Consider the following 19,001-nt stretch of genomic DNA (forward strand, 5'->3'; position numbering starts at 1 on the left):
AGGACAGGTCATATCAAGTTAGCTGGCTCTGAGGCTTCTCGGGTTGCGGTTCTCAATTTGGGTTCCCTAGAGGTGCCCAGGGTTCCTTTGTGGTCTTTGGTGAGCTTGAGTCCTGACTGGGAAGATAAAACTCCGATACGACAAGCATGTTGGAACACTTACTGTAACACAAATGCTTGCACCCACCCTTTTGTTTTGTGTCCTTTCCACATTTGGAATTGAGCTTGGACAGGTCAGAGCAGGTGAATTCTGAATCCCGTGTGTGGAGTCCTGCTGTGGAGGGGAGTGCTCTCTCAGAGAGGCTGAGTGCCCTCGGTGGGCTCTTTGTTTCTTCTCGCTGCCAGGAAATGGCCAAGGAGGACCCTGTGTGCGCCCCAGAGAGCATGAGCAGTGAGGACATGCTCTTCATGCTGTACACCTCAGGGAGCACCGGAATGCCCAAGGGCATCGTCCATACCCAGGCAGGCTACCTGCTGTATGCCGCCCTGACCCACAAGGTACAGGACTGTGCGGGCGGTGCTGGGCCCTTGGCAGGGCTCCAGGCAGGGGCAGGGCTGGAAATCCTCCTGGCTGCAGAGCGAGGCCTGTAGGTGTGAGAGGTCAGTGTTTCTTCTTGGCCTATTCGGGGCAGGGCCCCTTGAGTCCTCCCACCCTACAGCTCCTCAGGGCCCTGGCTGCCTCAAGCCCCCACTGCACTGTCTGGAAACTCCCAGATAATCTGACCATGTAACCTGGCAGCAGGACACTAAGGGCCACTCGCCCAAAGATTTTTAAAAACTCTTTTTAGAACAGATACAGAAAACCGCCCAAATTAAATGTGTAGCTTAATGAATTATTATAAGGCAAATGCCACTTTGATCAAGAAGTGGAAGGCCGCTGGTTTCTCAGAAGCCCCTTCCAGGCCCATGTGGCCACAGCCCCGTCCAGCATGTCCTGATGCGTCTTGTGCCCCTGCCCTGTGTGTTTATTGTGATACTTTTGTGATCCATATGAGCATCCATGGGCACTGTAGCTTACTGTTGCCAATTAAAATATTGGTTTTGTTTTGTTTCGTTTTGTTTTTTCATGGAGTCTCACTCTGTTGTCCAGGATAGAGTGCAGTGGTGTGATCTCAGATCACTGCAACCTTTGCCTCCTGGGTTCAAGTGACTCTCCTGTCTCAGCTTTCTGAATAGCTGGGATTACAGGCACCTGCCACCACACCCTGCTAACTTTTTTTTGTATTTTTAGTAGAGACAGGGTTTTGCCATGTTGGCCAGGCTGGTCTTGAACTTCTGACCTCAAGTGATCTGCCCACCTTGGCCTCTCCAACTGCTGGAATTACAGGTGTGAGCCACCGTGTCCAGCCTAAAATATTGTTGATATGTCTTTTAAGTCTTTTTAAGCCTATGCTCCCCCATTTCCTTACACTTGGCCATTGTCATGTCCAGCCATTTTTCTCCGGTGTCCTTTGGTCTGGGGTGTGCCTGTTGTCCCTCTGCCTCTGTGTTTCCTGCACATGGGCAGTTAGATCCTGAGATGGGATCAGGCTCCACTCAGCTGCTGTGGAAGAATAAAGGGGATTTGGATGTCTGTCCTCTCATGCTCCTCAAAGCTGATGATGCTTGATGCCATTCTTGGCCTTTTTTGCTTTTATTTTTTGTAGTTCTTAAGGGGTTTAAAAAATCGTGGCATAAGGTAATCAAAAAGGTGTCCATGTGTTAAACATACAACTAGACGGACTCTGCAGTGTGCCCACCTGTCCTGCTGCTGGAGGCCATTTGAGGAGCCAGCTGCCTCTCACAGCTATGGACTGCAGCATACGCATGCCCATTTCCTAGTGACCTCGTGTGAACATGGTGGGGTGGGGGGACAAGCTCCTGATGCTCCTTTCCTGTCTCTGCAGCTTGTGTTTGACCACCAGCCAGGTGACATCTTCGGCTGTGTGGCTGACATCGGCTGGATTACAGGACACAGCTACGTGGTGTATGGGCCTCTCTGCAATGGTGCCACCAGTGTCCTTTTTGAGAGCACCCCAGTTTATCCCGATGCTGGTAAGGATGGTGAACCCTGTTTGGGACCCCATGCTGGTGTCAGGGGAGACAGCCTGAGGCTCGAGGCTTGTGGAGAGGTTCATGGAAGGGGGACGCCTGGGCCCTGGTGAGGGTGTGGCTCTCCAGGTCCTGCTGTCAAAATGCCTGGTGGGGCCAGGCACTGGGTCTTCAGAAAGATCCGACGGGCAGCAGCAGGGAGTCTGACTTGGTGCTGGAGGACATCTCAAGGCCCCTGTTCCTGCACTCCTGCCCTCTGACTTAAACTGCCAGCCTCGGGCCATCGCTTTGGCATCCTTCTCACCTCTAGGCCACTTGCCCAGATCCAGCCCTTTCGCGAGGCCAGGGCCAGCTGCCCGCCTCTTCTGTTTCCCCAGCCCTGCCCCCTGAGCCTTCAGGGCCATCCCTCAGACCATGTTATGCACGGCCTAGAACCATCTCCATTAAATTGAGATCACTTTGAAGTCAAGGTGATGTCTGGCTCCCTTGGGCATTGTCCTCCCACACAGCACAGTGTCTTCAAATATTTTCTCTAATGTAAGCAGATCATGGTGGCTCTGCCCAAAGGCTGCTGCCCCAGCATTCCATGGCGCTGACAACTGTGCATGGACTGTGTTATCACCTCCCAGTGCTCCATCCCTGCCTTCGGGGGCTGGGTGTGCTCAAGGAAGAAGTTGTAGGGACAAGACCAGGGATTAAGGGCCATGGCCCAGGTGCTGTCTCAGGCCACCACTTCAGCCCTTGGAAGCTCGGTGTCCCATGTGGAGGGGATGGTGTGGGTGGTGGGTTTACAGGAATCAGAGGTGTGCAGGCCGGGCACATGGCCCTGCTCCCTGGGACACATGCAGTGGCAGCTCTACTGTCACCAGGGGAAGCACCAGTCACCACTTTAGAGCCCACGTAAGTGTGACCGAGTGAAAGCTCTGTGTTAACGCTCCATGGATTATTAAATCCACGTAGTATTGCCTTGAACTAGGCCATCACCCTAAGCCAGGTGAAGACTGTTCCTGAATGTGCCGCCCATGGATCTGGGGAGTGCTTGGAGGAGAGCGGCCATTGGGGACCTGTCTCATGGGGCTTCTTTCCATCTTTCACTGGCGGGGGTGGGGGGTTGGAGGGATCCCTTTTATATGGACATATGCGCGTCTGCACATGCCCAGCACTCAGGAAGTCTTGGCTGATCTCTGAGTTTAAAGTAAATCATGTCAGCTCTCCTGTTGACAGTGAATTTCGGCCTTTCTGTAGGTCGGTACTGGGAGACAGTAGAGAGGTTGAAGATCAATCAGTTCTATGGCGCCCCAACGGCTGTCCGGCTGTTGCTGAAATACGGTGATGCCTGGGTGAAGAAGTACGATCGCTCCTCCCTGCGGACTCTGGGGTCAGGTGAGTGGCCTGCCCTGCAGCAGGAGAGGGTGTGCTTGCCCTAGACCCTCAGAGCCAATACGGGCTTCAGCAGGACTTCAGTCATGAAGCTGCCTGGCTTTGTGTGTGTGAATTCATGCAATGCTAGACTGGATCTGGTAGAAAGCACCAGCACCTCTTCCCACCTGTAAGCCGCTCCCCAGAGCTGGCAGCAGTTACCAGTCTGGGGAACAACATTCCAGACATTTTCTGTGCCGTTGTTTCTGTGCCCAATTTCTGTAGCTTAATCTTCATTAGTAATACTTACCACTCAATAAGTTAAGGGCCAAGTCAGTTCTTTAGTGGCTGCATGGGATTTAATTGTATAACTTAGCTGGGTGTGGTGGCAAAGGCTGAGGTGGGAGGATTGCTTGAGCCCAGGAGTTTCAGGCTGCAGTGAACTAGGATTGCACCACTGCACTCCAGCCTGGTGACAGAGTGAGACTCAGTCGTCTAAATAATAATAATAATAATAGTATAACTACAGTTTGCTAAACACTGCCCCATAGTTGGACCTTTTGATTGTCTCTAAGTCCGTGGAGTGGATACCATCCTGCACTTTTGCTCTGCTGTTACTGAGGACATTTCCAGGCAGACAGTTCAAAGCTTAGACCTATTGGTAATGTTGATGAATATTGCCAAGTCACATGGAAACATTTTGGAAACGTGACGGTGGCATGGTTTCGACAGTATCAGCAGTGTCTGTCCTTCGGTCTGGTGCTGGGAGGGACTGGGTGCTGGTGACTGCTGTTCTCTGTCCTATCCCTGCCACATTTCATGTCTGCCTTGACATGTGTGGTCATGCGTGGTGGCTGCTTGGTGGCTTTTCACCAGGGAAGCATGCAGGGCAGTGACCATGGAAGAGTGTCCCATTCTGCCACATGCATCCTTGGGAAGGGAGCATGTACCACCCAGTGAACATGTGATTCTACTACTGCTGGGTGACCACGAGGCCATGTGGGCATCTGGGCCGCAGGCTGAGGGGCACAGCAGCTGGGGCTGTGCCCTGCAGAGCTCACCACTTGTTCCCAAATGTGAGATGGGGATGAGACCTACCTACAGGGTGGTGAGGATGCCACAGAGGGTCAGATGTGAGCCTTAGTGTAATGTGTAGCATGGAGATGATTAATGGGGAGAGCTCCTGAGGAACAGCAGGCATCCAATGACTCCTCCTCCTCTTTTCCCTTATTTTCCCCATTAACAGTAAAAACCTTCTGTTTCTCAAAGAGCTTTCCAGATTAAAAAGCAGGAGGAGTTTGAATACTATTAATAAGAGCAAATATGTATTAAATGCCTTTATCTTCACATCAGTCCTTTGAGCAAACAGCAGATATTGCTTCACATTACAGAGAAGGAAGAGGAGGCACAGAGAGGTCAGAGAACCTGCCTGAGGTCACTCAGCAAGTAGGGCAGCCTGTGTTGAACCCAGCACTTTGTTCTAGAGTCCGTGAAACTCACTCTGCCCTCCACCTGATTGATGGGCTCTGTGCCCCCACCCTGTACCCTCAACAGGTCCTAGGGTCCTGGTTCACTCTGCTTCCCTTGCCATACTGTCCCCTCCACCTCTCAGAAAGAGTATGGGACTCCTTTCTAGATGGTGTATCTTAGTTTGCTTTGTGCTGCTGTAATAGAATACCCTGAAATTGGGTGATTTATTATGAACAGAAATTTATTTGTTCACATTTCTGGAGGCTGGGAAGTCCACATCAAGGTGTTGGCATCTGGTGAGGGCCTTCTTGCTGCATCATCCCATGGTGGAAGGGCAAAGAGAGGGCGAGAGAGAGCAAGAGGAGGTTGAACTCACCCTTTTACAATGGCACCAATCCCACTCATGAGGGTGGAAGCCTCTTGGCATAATCACCTCATAAAGGTTCCACCTCTTAATACTGTTACAATGGCAATTACATTTCAACGTGAGATTTGGAGGGGACAAACATTTAAACCATAACAAGTGGTGAGTTTGGGTGGTCTCTCTTGGCATGCTGGAGCTGGGCTTGAGAGGCCCGTGTGATTCTGACTACCTGGGCCATGCAGTGCTTGGGGACTGGGAACAAACAGCAGGGTGGCCAGGGCCATAGAAACTCTCCCAGATCCTCTAGGTGTTGTCAGCAGGGCCACCTGAGTGGGCCCTAGGCATTAGGTGGGGACAGGGCTGAAGGGCAAGATTTGGTTTTCCAGATACACTCATGGGATTTGTCTCCTGAAGAAAGATTCACAGGGTCCAATGACAAGGGGTAATATCCTAAGTGCATTTAGGAAGGGGTGTGCTCTGGCAGCTGCATTAGAGTGGGATGTGTATCCCAGCAGCCTCTGCCTCACGTAGGGGTCCCCACAGACTTGGAACACCTCTGAGCCAGGGGGCCAGCCCCTGGCAGAGGCTCAGCTGGGTTTTGTGTATTTAGCTGGTTGATTGGCACATTCCTATTCCCGTTGCATAACTGGTTCTAGCCGCAGAGCCCTGCAGGAGGCCAGGTGCTAATCACACACCTCACTGTTCTGTTCTCGGTATACAGTGTTGGCAGGCAGCGTGGCATCCTGTGATGTCTTGCACCTGGGGCTCCCAGCACCTCGGAGCAGTGCTGGAGGCAGTGTGTTCCACACCTTGGCCAGGGCCAGCACTGTGCTGGCACACCTGTTGGTGCAATTCCACAGCCCAGACCCATTCCAGGCAGCTGAGATCAGCCCTCGCAACATTTAATCCATTGAGTCGTCAGAATCGCACTCACTCAAGACACTCCCCCTAAATTTGTTTTTCTCAAAGCTTTTTTAAACTTTCAATTTCATAAGTAATACATGGATACGCTCTTGTGAAAAGAAGAAATTGGAGCACTGTACTTAAAGCTGATGTCCTTAGGAGCTGGGCATGGTGGTACATGCCTGTAGTCCCCTGGCTACTTGGGAGGCTGAGATGGGAGGATCCTTGAGCCCCGGAGGTCGAGGTTGCAGTGAGCCATGATCGTGCCACTACACTCCAGTCTAGGCAACAGAGCAAGATTCTTGTCTCTCTCTCAAAAAAAAAAGCTGAAGTTTTCCTGGACCTGTGCTCCAGGGATTGTTGCTCTTGCGCCTTCGGCCCTGTCTCCTCAGTTAAGTTCATGTAGTGGATGCAGCTCTGTTAAATGATGTTTTCTTTAACACCAAAGTTACCACACTGTGCTATTATGCTGTAACGTTTCTTTTAAGATTGTAGAATCAGCATTTTTCCACATGGATCTGCCCTGCTGTGGGGGTTGCCCTAGCTTGTGTGGTCACATCCCTGTGGCTGGGTGCAGGCTGTCGCAGTCTCCCAGCGTGTCCACCAGCACTGCGGGGCATCTCCCTGCCCCTCGTGGATGTTCTGAGTGCAGGTGTGACACACAAGACACGGAGCTGCCCATGTGGCCAGCACTGATCATGCAGCATGGACGCGGGGGCCACTGTCGGGACAGGCTGTGGGTTGTGAGTCGTCCTGAGCAAGAGGCAACCACCAGCACGAGAGTATTTCAGTGTTTTAGTGACAGCACGTCTAGCCTGGTGAGTTCTGGCTGAGTGCTGGCCTGGTGTGGAAATGTCATAAGGTAGATACTGAGAATCCTAGGGTGTACGCATATCTTCTTCCTTTCTATTGAGATATAATGTATACTAAAGGGTACAGATGTTAAGTGTTCAACTTGAGAGATGTTTACGTGTATAAGTGCTACAGAAATTCCTAGTCCCCAGAAGCCCCGTTATGGCTCCTCCCAGTCACGGGAGTTACCCGAGCCATGGCCACAGTGTGGCCTGCATCACCATGGACAGATCTGGCTGCACTTAAACCTCAGCTGGGTGGGATCACACAGCGCACCCTTTCCTTGCTCAGCGTCATGCCTCAGACTCACCCATGCTGCTGTGGGTCGTGGAGGTTCGCCATCTTCTTTGCAGTGTGGCGTTCCTCTGCAGGAGTGTGCCATGTTTTATTTAGCCACCTACTCCTGAGGGATGTATGTGGTTTCTAACATGAGCAGAGCTGCTGAGGACACCCTTTACATAGCCACTTCTGGTGGCATCTGTAGTCATTTCTGTGGGGTGTACGTCAGGGGTCATGTTTTGAGGTGTTTAGCTGTAGTAGATTCTGCCCTAAGCAGTTGCTCGAAGTAGTTGTATTGGATGTATGGAGTTTTAAATGTTAAGAGAAACATCTAGATTGCTCCTCAAAATTGCTGAACAAAACTACCCTCCTAATGGTGTCTGTGAAATCCTGTTTTCCCCACATTCTTACTGGCTTTTTGATATCAATCATCTAATGGTAAACATGTCATAGTCATGTGCATTTCTTTGATGACCATAAATATGGTATGTCTCACTGCATTTTCAGATCTCCTTGTATGTTCTTCCAAAACAAAAATTACGGAGCTGTTTTCTCCTTAAAAATCTCTTTATTTGGCTGCACACAGTGGCTCACACCTGTAACCCCAGCACTTTGGGAGGCCAAGGCAGGTGGATCATCTGAGGTCAGGAGTTCGAGACCAGCCTGGCCAACATGGTGAAACCCCGTCTCTACTAAAAATACAAAAAATTAGCCGGGTGTGGTGGCAGGCGCCTGTAATACCAGCTACTCGGGAGGCTGAGGCAGGAGAATCGCTTGAATCTGGGAGGTGGAGGTTGCAGTGAGCCGAGATCATCTGGGGCGACAGAGTGAGACTCAGTTTTCAAAGAAAAACAAAAACAAAAAACAAAAAACAAAAAAACTAAACTTCCTTTTGGTTTCAGGTTTATTTGCAGCCTGTTAACATCTTTTTCTTTTCTGTGTGGTTTCAGTGGGAGAGCCCATCAACTGTGAGGCCTGGGAGTGGCTTCACAGGGTGGTGGGGGACAGCAGGTGCACGCTGGTGGACACCTGGTGGCAGACAGGTGAGGAGGCCTGGGGAACAGGTTCCGGTCTAAGTGCTGGGTCTGCAGGGTCAGGTGTGAGGCTGGGACTGGGGTCCGAGCTCTTAGCAGCAGGTGCGATAGAAGACGCGTCAACACCCGAGACTGCGGAAACCCTGGGGCCTAGAGTGAGGGAACTCAGAGGTCGCCTGGCTGCTGTTTCCCAGCTGTGGGACCTCTTGTCACGACTTCTCTGAGCCTCGGTTTCCTCCTTTGTGAGGTGGGGGTGCCCTCCACATGCCCGGGTGAGGGTGAACTGAGGTGACACAGCCCAGCTTGCTGCCCAAGGCCTGGTGTGCAGCAGGAGCTCAGGGGCCGTGTCCCTTCCTAGTGCCCCTTTCTGAACAGGGGAACATCTGATGAGACAGGCCCCATCTTCTAAGGGAGCATGAGTCTAAATTTAAATTTTAGTGGGAAAAGGAATTTTTCCTGTGACATTTTGTTTGGATTTGTCCCCCCTTCTCTTGGGTATCTGACTTATTAGGAGGCTTGGGGTGAGAGACCACCATAGAGGTAATGAATGTAACTATCTGAGGGCTCATCCTCCAGCCAGAAAATGAGGTGTTCCCATGGGACAGCCCCATCCATCCGGGAAAACCCGGGACAGAGATTCTCTAGCTGAGTCTCTGGGGCATTTCCCTGGTACAGGCTGGAAATAATGTGAGGGTAGATTTGGGGGCATCTTTTTTCGTTGTTGGGTTCATGTCAAAGGGGCGCTGGCCCAGAAGCAGTTCTTTTTCCCTGTCTTCATGTGCAAGTGGGTGGGCTCTGCCCTTTCCCACTTCAAGCAAGGGCCTGACATGGTGAGGGGGCCTGCACCTGGCTGTGGGATGCCAGAGCTCCTGGGGCTGAGGCTACCGTGGGGCCGCCTCTCATATCCGCAGTGGAAGGCACCAGACCCACATCTGGTTTGCCTCAAAGATCGTTGTGTCCCTGAGGCGTTTCCTTGCCCACAACAGGGACAGTCCCACCCACCACCCATTCTGGATACATGTATCCCTGGGTCCGGGGCTGACTATGCATTTCTTTCTTGTCGTACCTGCAGAAACAGGTGGCATCTGCATCGCACCACGGCCCTCGGAAGAAGGGGCGGAAATCCTCCCGGCCATGGCGATGAGGCCCTTCTTTGGCATCATCCCCGTCCTCATGGATGAGAAGGTGTGTATGGGCCTCCCCCGCATGGGGGTCATTTGCTTGCCCTCCCTTGTCCCTGCCTGCCCAGCCCAGCGCTCTTCTGTGTGCCCAGGTCTGTACCTGGCAGGAGGCTGCTGACCTTGCAGCGTTCACTGCAGCTGGTATCGTGCACTGGGTAGTGGCCACACAGGCGGCTTGGGGCCCTCCTCAGGGGCAGAGGGGAGAGCTATGGACAGCTCCCTGGAGGGCAGGGCTTGTCATTTTTTTGGCACGCTTCTCACCCAGAGCCTGCCCTGTCTCACGTGCATGTCCGGGGTCTACAGGGCAGCGTCGTGGAGGGCAGCAACGTCTCCGGGGCCCTGTGCATCTCCCAGGCCTGGCCGGGCATGGCCAGGACCATCTATGGTGACCACCAGCGATTTGTGGATGCCTACTTCAAGGCCTACCCAGGTGAGCCGGCTGTCAGGGACCCTCTCATTCCTTTTCAGCTGACTGCTGGGATCTTATTCTCAGAAAACATTTTTAATGGGATTTGAGTGCAGCGTAGCACAGTGACCGGGAACAAGTGCTCCCGAGGCCAGAGTTTGACTCCGCCCCCCTCTCCCTTTGCTGTACCTCCCTGGCTTTCCTTATCTTGACAGTGGGAGGGATTCCCCACTCGGGGACTTTCTTGGGGCTACTTAGGTGTGGGTGTGAAGTCCTGCACTGCAGCCAGGCCCGTGGTAGGATCCTGTTAGCTATGGCTGGGAGTTTTCTTCCAGTTTACTTTTATTTTTTCCCAGTTTCCCTTTTTGTCCTTGGGTTGGAAATTTATATGAGCGCTATCTCCTCTGTCTTGTTGGAACTCGTAATATTCAGTCTCAAGCTTGTAAACAAAACTCAGTGTTTTGGAGAAGCATCTTGGATGTGCTGCTTGTATACCTTCTGCTTCCCGAAGTCTCGATGTCTTGGAGCCGCCTGCCCATGCTCTAGAACGTAGGGAAGCATCGGAGTTGCAAGGAGGGCCGATGGGCGAGACTTCAGCCGTGTGCTGGGCTGCAGAGCTTCATGCTGACTGAGGTGGGGACGTGGGTCCTGGCTCAGGGTTCCTGGTGCTGAATTTCCCTGCTGTGGTGCAGGCTATTACTTCACTGGAGACGGGGCTTACCGAACTGAGGGCGGCTATTACCAGATCACAGGGCGGATGGATGATGTCATCAACATCAGTGGCCACCGGCTGGGGACCGCAGAGATCGAGGACGCCATCGTGAGCACAGGCTGGGCCTCCCCTTTCACTCCTGCACCTCCATGATGCCCCTGTGGGCCTGCAAGTCGGGGTGGGAGTCCCTGGCCCGAGTCACTTCTAGCACCCGGGGCCGCCACATTTTGCCCTTTTGTTCTCTGTTGTACACAGGCCGACCACCCTGAAGTGCCGGAAAGTGCTGTCATTGGCTACCCCCACGACATCAAAGGAGAAGGTGAGTGTCCTGGAGATGAGCTCCTTCCTGATTCCTGACCCCACACCCATTATGGGCACCTCTGTACGAGGAGCAGACTCTGGAGAGTGGGGCCATAGGGGATACTGTGGGCCAAGCTTCTCTCTCAAGTGGAAACTGTAGGGGAGGAGGCTGAACAGCACTCGTGTTTGGTCAGGTTTCTGAAATGCCCTGGTTCTGCTGTCCTTTCAGGACACACATCCACAGTGGCCATGACCCAGTTGGGCTTGGCTAAGCTCGGGGGGTTTCCCCCTCTGTCCATGGGGTATCTGGTGGGGACAACATCCAGCCCCGTTACAGAGAGTTTATGAGAAAATGTCCAGCCTCACGTGTCCTCACGGGCTTGGTCATAGCACTCAAGCCAGCTCTGCAGCCGCCACGCATGTGTGCCGGAGGGTGCTCTGGAGTGTGCAGACTGTGTGCTGCACTGGGACTCTTTGGACGAATCTGACCTGTGGTTCCCACTGCACAGCGACATGCTGGGGGAATGCAGAACGAGGGACTAGAATGGTCTTTACCAAGGCCACGCTTTGTTTCAGGTCTGTCAGCTTCTTGGTGGCTGGGTCTGGGAAGGGGAAGGAGCACCCAGGTGTTGCAATGCCAGGTCCGTCCAGGCACGCTGCCTGGCCTGGTGTGACCTGGACACACACTGACCCCATGCCAGGGCACTGCCGGGCAGACTGGCTTCTCCTGCCCTGCCCAGTGGCCTGGGGTCAGGCTTGCCCTCTCGCTGGGAGGCCACCTGTGTCACAGTGTGTCCCAGGTATCATCTGCCTCCCTGCACTTCTATGTGCTGTTGTTCCATTATTTACTTAAATGCTGTCTTTAAATTGACGCATTGCAAGATTGAGAATTTGTTTCAGTGCTTTACAAACAGCATTTTCAATTGCCATGGAAAGGCTATGTGGTAAGGCTGGGATGTGGGAGAGAGCTGGTAGGGACCCCTGCCCGGTGACATGTCCAGATGTGATCAGGAGGGTCAGAGGATGGAGATGAGGACAGTTTCTCAGGTGTGACTAGGGTAACTTAATGCCCCCCTGAGGGTACCTCGCTCTGGCAGGAGACTGGGCCCCTCCTCTGAGGACTCCTGCATGTCATGTCTCTGGGCTGGGGGTCCACAGGGCACTGATGTGTCCTGGGATTTGAAAGCCCCATCTATGTCTGAGTCGAGTGGCTGAGCCAGTACTCCCTGGGGCCACTGAGAGGGGTCTGGGCATGGTCCACTGTGTCTGGGGGTTCAGCAGCCCCTGGATTGAACTCCATAAAGCAAGTGCAAGATCAAGGAAAGGACAATGGAAGTGACCTTTAGACAAACGTTTGGGCATCGCAATCACTGTCTTTCATAGGGCAACCTAGCCTTAGGTCTGTTGGGGTGGTGCTGGGGCATGGTCTGCTGTGGACGCTGCTGCCCAGGGCATGTTTTGTGTGTGTGGAGCTATTGCAAGTCTGGTGTTGCCAGGCTTCTTAATGTCTGCCAGATGTGTGGGGAGGATTTGTGTATCATGTGTATGATGATGTGCATTTTCCTGATTTCTAATGAATTTGAGTATCCATTCTATAATTATGAAGAGCTGATGAACAGCTCTTGGTTGGCTCTAAAGCTGCCTGTGAGTATCGTATATTTGTCCCCACTCTCTCTGTTTTGCAGTAGCTCTGAAAAAGGGCAGCCCCTGGACTTGTCTAGGACCTAGACCCAGCAAGCCTCTGGTGCTGCTGGCCAGGCTCTTGTCTCTCTTGTCTCCAGTGTCCTGAGCCTTGCCTGCCTCCTCCTGGCTCTTAACTGACTCCTCCACCCATGTGGAAGGTTTCCTCCCTCCAGCACCATCCTCAGAACTCAACAGTCTAGGCCCACTTCTGATCCCATATCAACGACCAAGATAAGAAAAACGGTGTTCTTTCCTCAAAGATCTAACAGCCTAGTGGGGTGGCAGCAGGGGGGCTGACGGCTGTTCCCGCATAGCATGTGCCATAAACTAGATTCATGGGTGGAGTCAGGAAAGGCTTCACAGAGCAGGAGGTGGCTGAACTGAGTCTCGAGGGATGAATAGGAGTTTGACACATGGATATGGGAAGGCCTTTCAGGCAAAGGCTGTAGGTCTTTACAGAGCGTAGCTTGTTCAGAAAACCAATCATCCATTCATGCACTTAACAACCATGTGTTGAGCACCTCCTGTGTGGAGGCATGGTTCTAGATGCTGGGGACACAGCAGTGAGTGAGAAGGTCTCTGACGCCATAGAGCTAGCATGCTGGAGGGGTCGAGTAGAGGAGAGAGACAAAGAGCAAGAAAGATGATCACCAAGGAAACGACACAGTCAGTTAGGTGCTACATGCCAGGGGAAGAATGGGTGAAGGTGGCATGGGGCTGGGGCAGATGAGCAGTAGGAGAGCCACACATATATAGAAGCTTTGAGGGACAGACAGAGCATCTTACAGGCCAGTGGGGACGGGCAGGCTATCAGGGATGGCACCAGGACGAGCAACTCCTTATACGGAAAACAATCAAATTAGATCCCTCTTCACAGTGTGAACCCTTCCTGGAACATGCCAGGGTACTGAAAAATGAAACCTAGTATTTATGCTAAAATGTGGGCTGGCCCGTGCTGCCCAGCAGAACTCTCAGCAGCCTCTCAGCTGTCTGTGTTATGGAGGGTGGCAGCCTCTGGCTGCTCATGGTGCTGCTGCATGGCACTTGAAGTGTGGCTCATGCAGCCGGGGAGCTGCTGATTTAATTGAACTGAAATAGCTACCCTGGCCCATGGCACCATGTCGCACACATGCCCCCAAAGGCTGATGGTGCCCACTTGCTGTGCATCTGTGCACCTTCTCATGGAAGTCTCATTCCATCAAACCACATTATGAGTTATTTCACAGATGAGGACACAGAGAGGGGAGGTCCCATGTCCCAGGTCACACACAGCCAGTCAGCATTAGAGCTGAGATGCCAAGCTCTCAGCCACACATGTGCACTCACCTGGAACATCTGTGGAGCTGTTAGAATCGCTGCCACTTTTCGTGAAACTGCAGTGCATCTTTGGGTTTGCAACTAAAGAAACCAGCTGCTACAATGTTACTAACATAGGATTCAAAAGCCCTTCGGATTTCTGGCAGTCTGTGCACAGCACCCTGCCTCAGGAGTTGGCTCGTTGTCTAGTATTTAATACATCCCCAAACTTGGCTTTATTTTCAGCTGCCTTTGCCTTCATTGTGTTGAAAGATAGTGTGGGTGACTCAGATGTGGTGGTGCAGGAGCTCAAGTCCATGGTGGCCACCAAGATCGCCAAATATGCTGTGCCTGATGAGATCCTGGTGAGTGGGCCTCCCACAAAGGTGGGGCTGTGCTGCTGTGCTTCCCACAATTGTCAAATGACAATGATCTTTTAGGAGCATATTACTCTTTTCCAATTAGCATCAAAACCGACACTAGCTGTTTGGTTTTCCTGGCTGGTGGTGAGGATGGTGGGTCTCTGTGTTGTCATAGAGGGAGAAGAGAGGGTGGGAGATGTAGTTCCAAAAGCTCAGCCAGCTCATTCATCCAGGAGGTCGCCTAGGTAGGTTTCCATGCTCAGTGGGCTCATCTGTCCAGGAGGCTGCCTAGGCAGGCCTACATGCTCAGTGAGCTCACCTGTCCGGGAGGCCACCTAGGCAGGTTTCCACACTCAGCCAGCTCACCTGTCCAGGAGGTCACCTAGGCAGGCCTCTGCTCTCGTATGTTGGCATGTGCAGGCTAGTCACAGAAATGGGGCTGCTGGCGAAGAACCTTAGGGATTTTCATTAGAGACATGGGGACAGTACCAGGGTTCTCCAGCCCCTGTGTGGTTCTTGAGCACTTTTCCTGGTGGCAGTGAGGGAGATCGCAGACCCCCAACCCAGGGGGCCAGAATCAGGGGAGGATTGGGCTGCCTCTTCAGCCCTCAGCTTTTCATTGCCTCCTTTATGAACATTGCGCACAGTGACTCTGGGTTTGGTAGCCCTCGGAGGCAGCAGGGCCAGGCTCCAGTTGGTATTACGAAAGTTGACACATTTGGCCCAGTGACCAGAGTTTCAGGAGACCCGGACTCACCCTAGGTGAACTGAACTATTTCAAAAGACAGAGTGACTGTCAAAGATCCCAAACACAGCTCTTAGTGCATTGCCATTTGCAGTGAATGGGCTGTAGTTGTTTGAGCTGCTCCATGTTAGCTTTTCAAACACTAAGACAACATTTTTCTCTTAAGTAGTTCTCACCTCTGATGTAAGACAAAACCTGCTAAGTCCCAGGCCAGGGAATGGAGATGAGGCACCCAGTGGGTGCTTGGACCTGCTGCCACCTGGGTGCCTGCACGTGGCACAGTGGCAGGACAGACGGGCGGCAGTACGGGGTGAACCCAGCCTGGGTGGACCCTGCCTGGCGGAGGGCATCGGGGTGGATTTCAGCTTAGGTCCAGATAGTAGGAGGATAAAGCCAAGATCTTGGGCCTCACCATTCTCTGGGGTGGCGGCTTAGACATCTACTGTGGATCCCCGGGAGGGCATCCCCCCTGAGCAGAGCCCTTCTGATCTCAATGCAGTCCACGCTAGCACGGAGGCTGGGCACCATCCACGCTCTAACACCGCGCCTGTTCCTTGCCAGGTGGTGAAACGTCTTCCGAAAACCAGGTCTGGGAAGGTCATGCGGCGGCTCCTGAGGAAGATCATCACTAGTGAGGCCCAGGAGCTGGGGGACACTACCACCTTGGAGGACCCCAGCATCATCACGGAGATCCTGAGTGCCTACCAGAAGTGCAAGGACAAGCAGGCTGCCGCTAAGTGAGCTGGCACCTTGTGGGGCTCTTGGGATGGGCGGGCACCCACGCCCTGGCTTGTCCTTCCCAGAAGGTACCCCTGAGGTTGGCGTCTTCCTAAGTCCCAGAAGCAGCCCCCACCCCACACATGACCCACACCACCCTCACGTGAAGCTGGGCTGAGAGCCCTTTCTGCCATCCATTGGAGGTCCCAGGAGTGTCACCCATGGAGAGGCTATGCGACATGGCTAGGGCTGGTTCTGCCATCCTGAGTTTCATTTCCTGGAATGAAAAGGCATTGCCATCTCCATTTCTCTGCCCTCTTGAGCCAGCACAGGAAGGTGAGGCCCTGGGATAGCGTGCCTGCTCAGATAACACAGAGCTAGTTAGCTAGTAGCAACCGTGTTTTCTCCAGATCTGTCTAGATACAAAGGGCAGAAATCTTATTTTTATACTTTTATATTGTGGAAGAACAGCATGCAACACTCACATGTAGCGTGTGGATTTACTTGAACATGTTCTTTTTAACATGTAGTTATGAAAATCTCCTTTTTTGCCTCTACTGGTGGGGAAACATGAGGATCAGAGGCCACAGTTTTAATTATTGTTAGTGTATTTGGAAGTCTGAATTGGACATGTTTGTACCTCTGTCTAAACAGTTCCCTTGAGAACTTCCAAGCCTCCGGCATCCTTTCCTGGTGAGTGTTTCTCCTGTGCTTGGTTGTGTATAATGGAGCTAACTCCTAAGCGGTGGGGTGAATGTGGCCACCTTAGTTCTGAAGCTACTCCAGTCATGTTCTGTTTCTTCAAGCTGTGATCCAGAAAGATTTTTGTGCCCCCAGATGCCTCTTGATAGGAGAGGCAACATGCTCCAAATAGTTGGGCTCTTCAGGGAAGCTACTAGAAACTCAGGTGACTTGTTAGAGCACTAACTTGGTCAGAGCCAAATCCTGGCAAACGCTGCCTGACCTTCACTCTGTGGTTGGGGCGGTGAGAACCACTGAGGTCCAATGATGAGACTTGGAGGTTTGGATCCAGTCTCTCTCTGTTTTAATGTGACTTAGGTGCTGTCAACATTAGCAAGATAATGGAAATCGTGACGCCAGTGGGTGCTTATCTCCCTGCTGGGCATGCAGGGGCTGAGGGTTGGCAGGGGAAGGAGGCCCAGTGAGCCGGGTCCCTTAGGGCAGGGAGAGTTTGTCCTCTTTGCCCCACAGTCTACCCCTCAGGGCCTTGTGGCAGTGCCAGTGTTCGGGGGGTGTCTGGGCTACTGAGTACGCACTCGGTCGTGGCTGTGCTGGCCTCTTGGGTGAGTGAGCCTGTGATGCCCAGGAGGTGGTGTTGACTGCAGCGCACACAAATACTGAGTGGTGGTCTTTTGTTACAGGCTTAGCAACAAAGCTGTGCCCTGGGCATGGGGGGCTGTAGTGTAGCTACAGCTGTGCGTTTGTGAAATGGCTTAGCTTCCCATGTTGCTGAAAGGAACCTGGACATGGTCCCAGGCATCTGAATGATCTGTAGGGGAGGGAGTTCAAATAAAGCTTTATTTTGTTGATTTTCTGTCTGTGGTGATTTTTTTTGGTCCAATAATGCTACTCTTTTTTTTTCCTGAATATAATCCTACAGACAAAATTAGAAGGGGGTTTCTCCTGGGGGGTTCACACTCACGGCCCTGACTGCTCCTTGGTGAGCTCACCTGCCTTACCAAGGATGGCTGACTGCACTAATGCATCAGCCACATGTGGCCACTTAACTGTAACTTAAGCAGAATAGAAATTTGGTTCCCAGTCTGCAGTTGCTGCATTTCAAGTGCCGAGAGGCCATGCACAGCAGGTCAGATAGGTGCACTACCACCATCACTTGGAGGCCGCAGGCAGCGCTGGGCTAGGGCACAGGCAAGAGTGAGGGACAACCCGGCTCTGAGTAGCGTGCATGAGGAGCAAGGCCCGGTCCCTGGGTCATCCCTCTGCTAGGGTGGGCTGGTCCTTCATCAGGACACACTGAATCAGTGCCACAGAGGTGGAATCTCAGTGGTCTGGGTCTGCTCCTGACACTCATCTGCCAGCCCCTTGATCTTATACTTCCTGGCCTCCATAGAAACAGATTTCTGTGGTTTAAGCCACCCAGCCTATGATATTTAGTTACAGCAGCAAATGAATACAAACAAATACAACTTTCCTACTTCATATTGTACAGAGGTTGTGACAAAAAAGAAAGTGATTCTGGACTGTGCTGCATGATGCCCTACCAGCAGAGTTCCCAGGGCGAGCCGCCTCTCTCAAACTGCAAATTTGGGAAGAAAAGTAAAGATGCTGTGAAATAGTGCCAGCCAGCTACTTGCCTATTTTGATGCTGACCTGTGGTTACTCTGTGGGGTGCTCACCAGTGTTCCCTTGGTTGCTACAGAAATAACAAACAGAGCTGCTCAAGGGCTTCTGGGCAAGGGTTCCTCCTTCTCCAGCTTCTGGGATCCTGTTCTATGTTTATTTGGCATTGCTGCAATACCCCTCTGCTATTCCACAAAGAAATTTCTGCAGAGCAAACAGACTGGCTGTCCAACCTGCTCCCAGATATCCTGTGCCAGGGCCAGGTTTGCAGAGGTACCTGCTCTTTTGGGGGTACAGTTCTGGCTTTTCTACTTGACATTATGACTTCTTTGCATCATGGATTGTTTGGAAAAATATTTCTAATTTTTTTTTTTTTTTGAGATGGAGTCTTGCTCTGTCACCCAGTTTGGAGTGTAGTGGCACCATCTCGGCTCACTGCAACCTCCACCTCCCCGGGTCAAGTCTGTCTCAGTAAGTGATGAAACAAGTGAGTAAAAGTGAGATGGAACATGGATTTGAACAACATGATCAGCAAACTTGACCCAGTGGATATGTATACAATCTTCTACCCAATGATTACAGAATACTTCTTTTCCATCTCAAATGGGACCTTTCTAAAAATTGGCGATAGGCTGAGGCACACAGCAGGCCTCAACAAACTTCAGAGCACAGAAGTCATAGGAGAGCATGCTCTCTGACCACAGTGCAAATAAGCTAAATACCAATAACAAAAACTATAAAATAACAAAAACTAAATGTTTAGAAATTTTAGAAATAGGCCAGGCACGGTGGCTGACACCTGTAATCCCAGCACTTTGGGAGGCCAAGATGGGTGGATCACCTGAGGTCAGGAATTTGAGACCAGCCTGGCCGACATGGTAAAACCTTGTCTCTACTAAAAATACAAAAATTAGCCAGGTGTGGTGGCGGGCACCTGTAGTCCCAGCTACTTGGGAGGCTGAGGCAGGAGAATCGCTTTCTTTTTG

General features: G+C 52.1%; 1 protein-coding gene across 1 annotated transcript in view; it reads left to right on the plus strand.

Annotated features, from left to right (window-relative positions):
* ACSS1 (acyl-CoA synthetase short chain family member 1) overlaps nucleotides 1-17,243 on the plus strand; it is a 54,955-nt gene extending 37,712 nt beyond the window's left edge. Inside the window, exons 5-14 of the mRNA XM_058433025.1 lie at nucleotides 345-497; nucleotides 1,886-2,033; nucleotides 3,276-3,413; nucleotides 8,208-8,300; nucleotides 9,364-9,476; nucleotides 9,776-9,902; nucleotides 10,571-10,698; nucleotides 10,846-10,909; nucleotides 14,116-14,234; nucleotides 15,538-17,243. Of these exons, the coding sequence (XP_058289008.1) occupies nucleotides 345-497; nucleotides 1,886-2,033; nucleotides 3,276-3,413; nucleotides 8,208-8,300; nucleotides 9,364-9,476; nucleotides 9,776-9,902; nucleotides 10,571-10,698; nucleotides 10,846-10,909; nucleotides 14,116-14,234; nucleotides 15,538-15,717 (1,263 nt within the window). The 3' untranslated portion in view covers nucleotides 15,718-17,243. The remainder of the gene's footprint in view (nucleotides 1-344; nucleotides 498-1,885; nucleotides 2,034-3,275; nucleotides 3,414-8,207; nucleotides 8,301-9,363; nucleotides 9,477-9,775; nucleotides 9,903-10,570; nucleotides 10,699-10,845; nucleotides 10,910-14,115; nucleotides 14,235-15,537) is intronic.
* The last annotated feature ends 1,758 nt before the right edge of the window (nucleotides 17,244-19,001 follow it).

This window comes from Hylobates moloch, unplaced genomic scaffold (assembly GCF_009828535.3).
Source record: "Hylobates moloch isolate HMO894 unplaced genomic scaffold, HMol_V3 SCAFFOLD_21, whole genome shotgun sequence".
Taxonomy (NCBI): Eukaryota; Metazoa; Chordata; class Mammalia; order Primates; family Hylobatidae; genus Hylobates; species Hylobates moloch.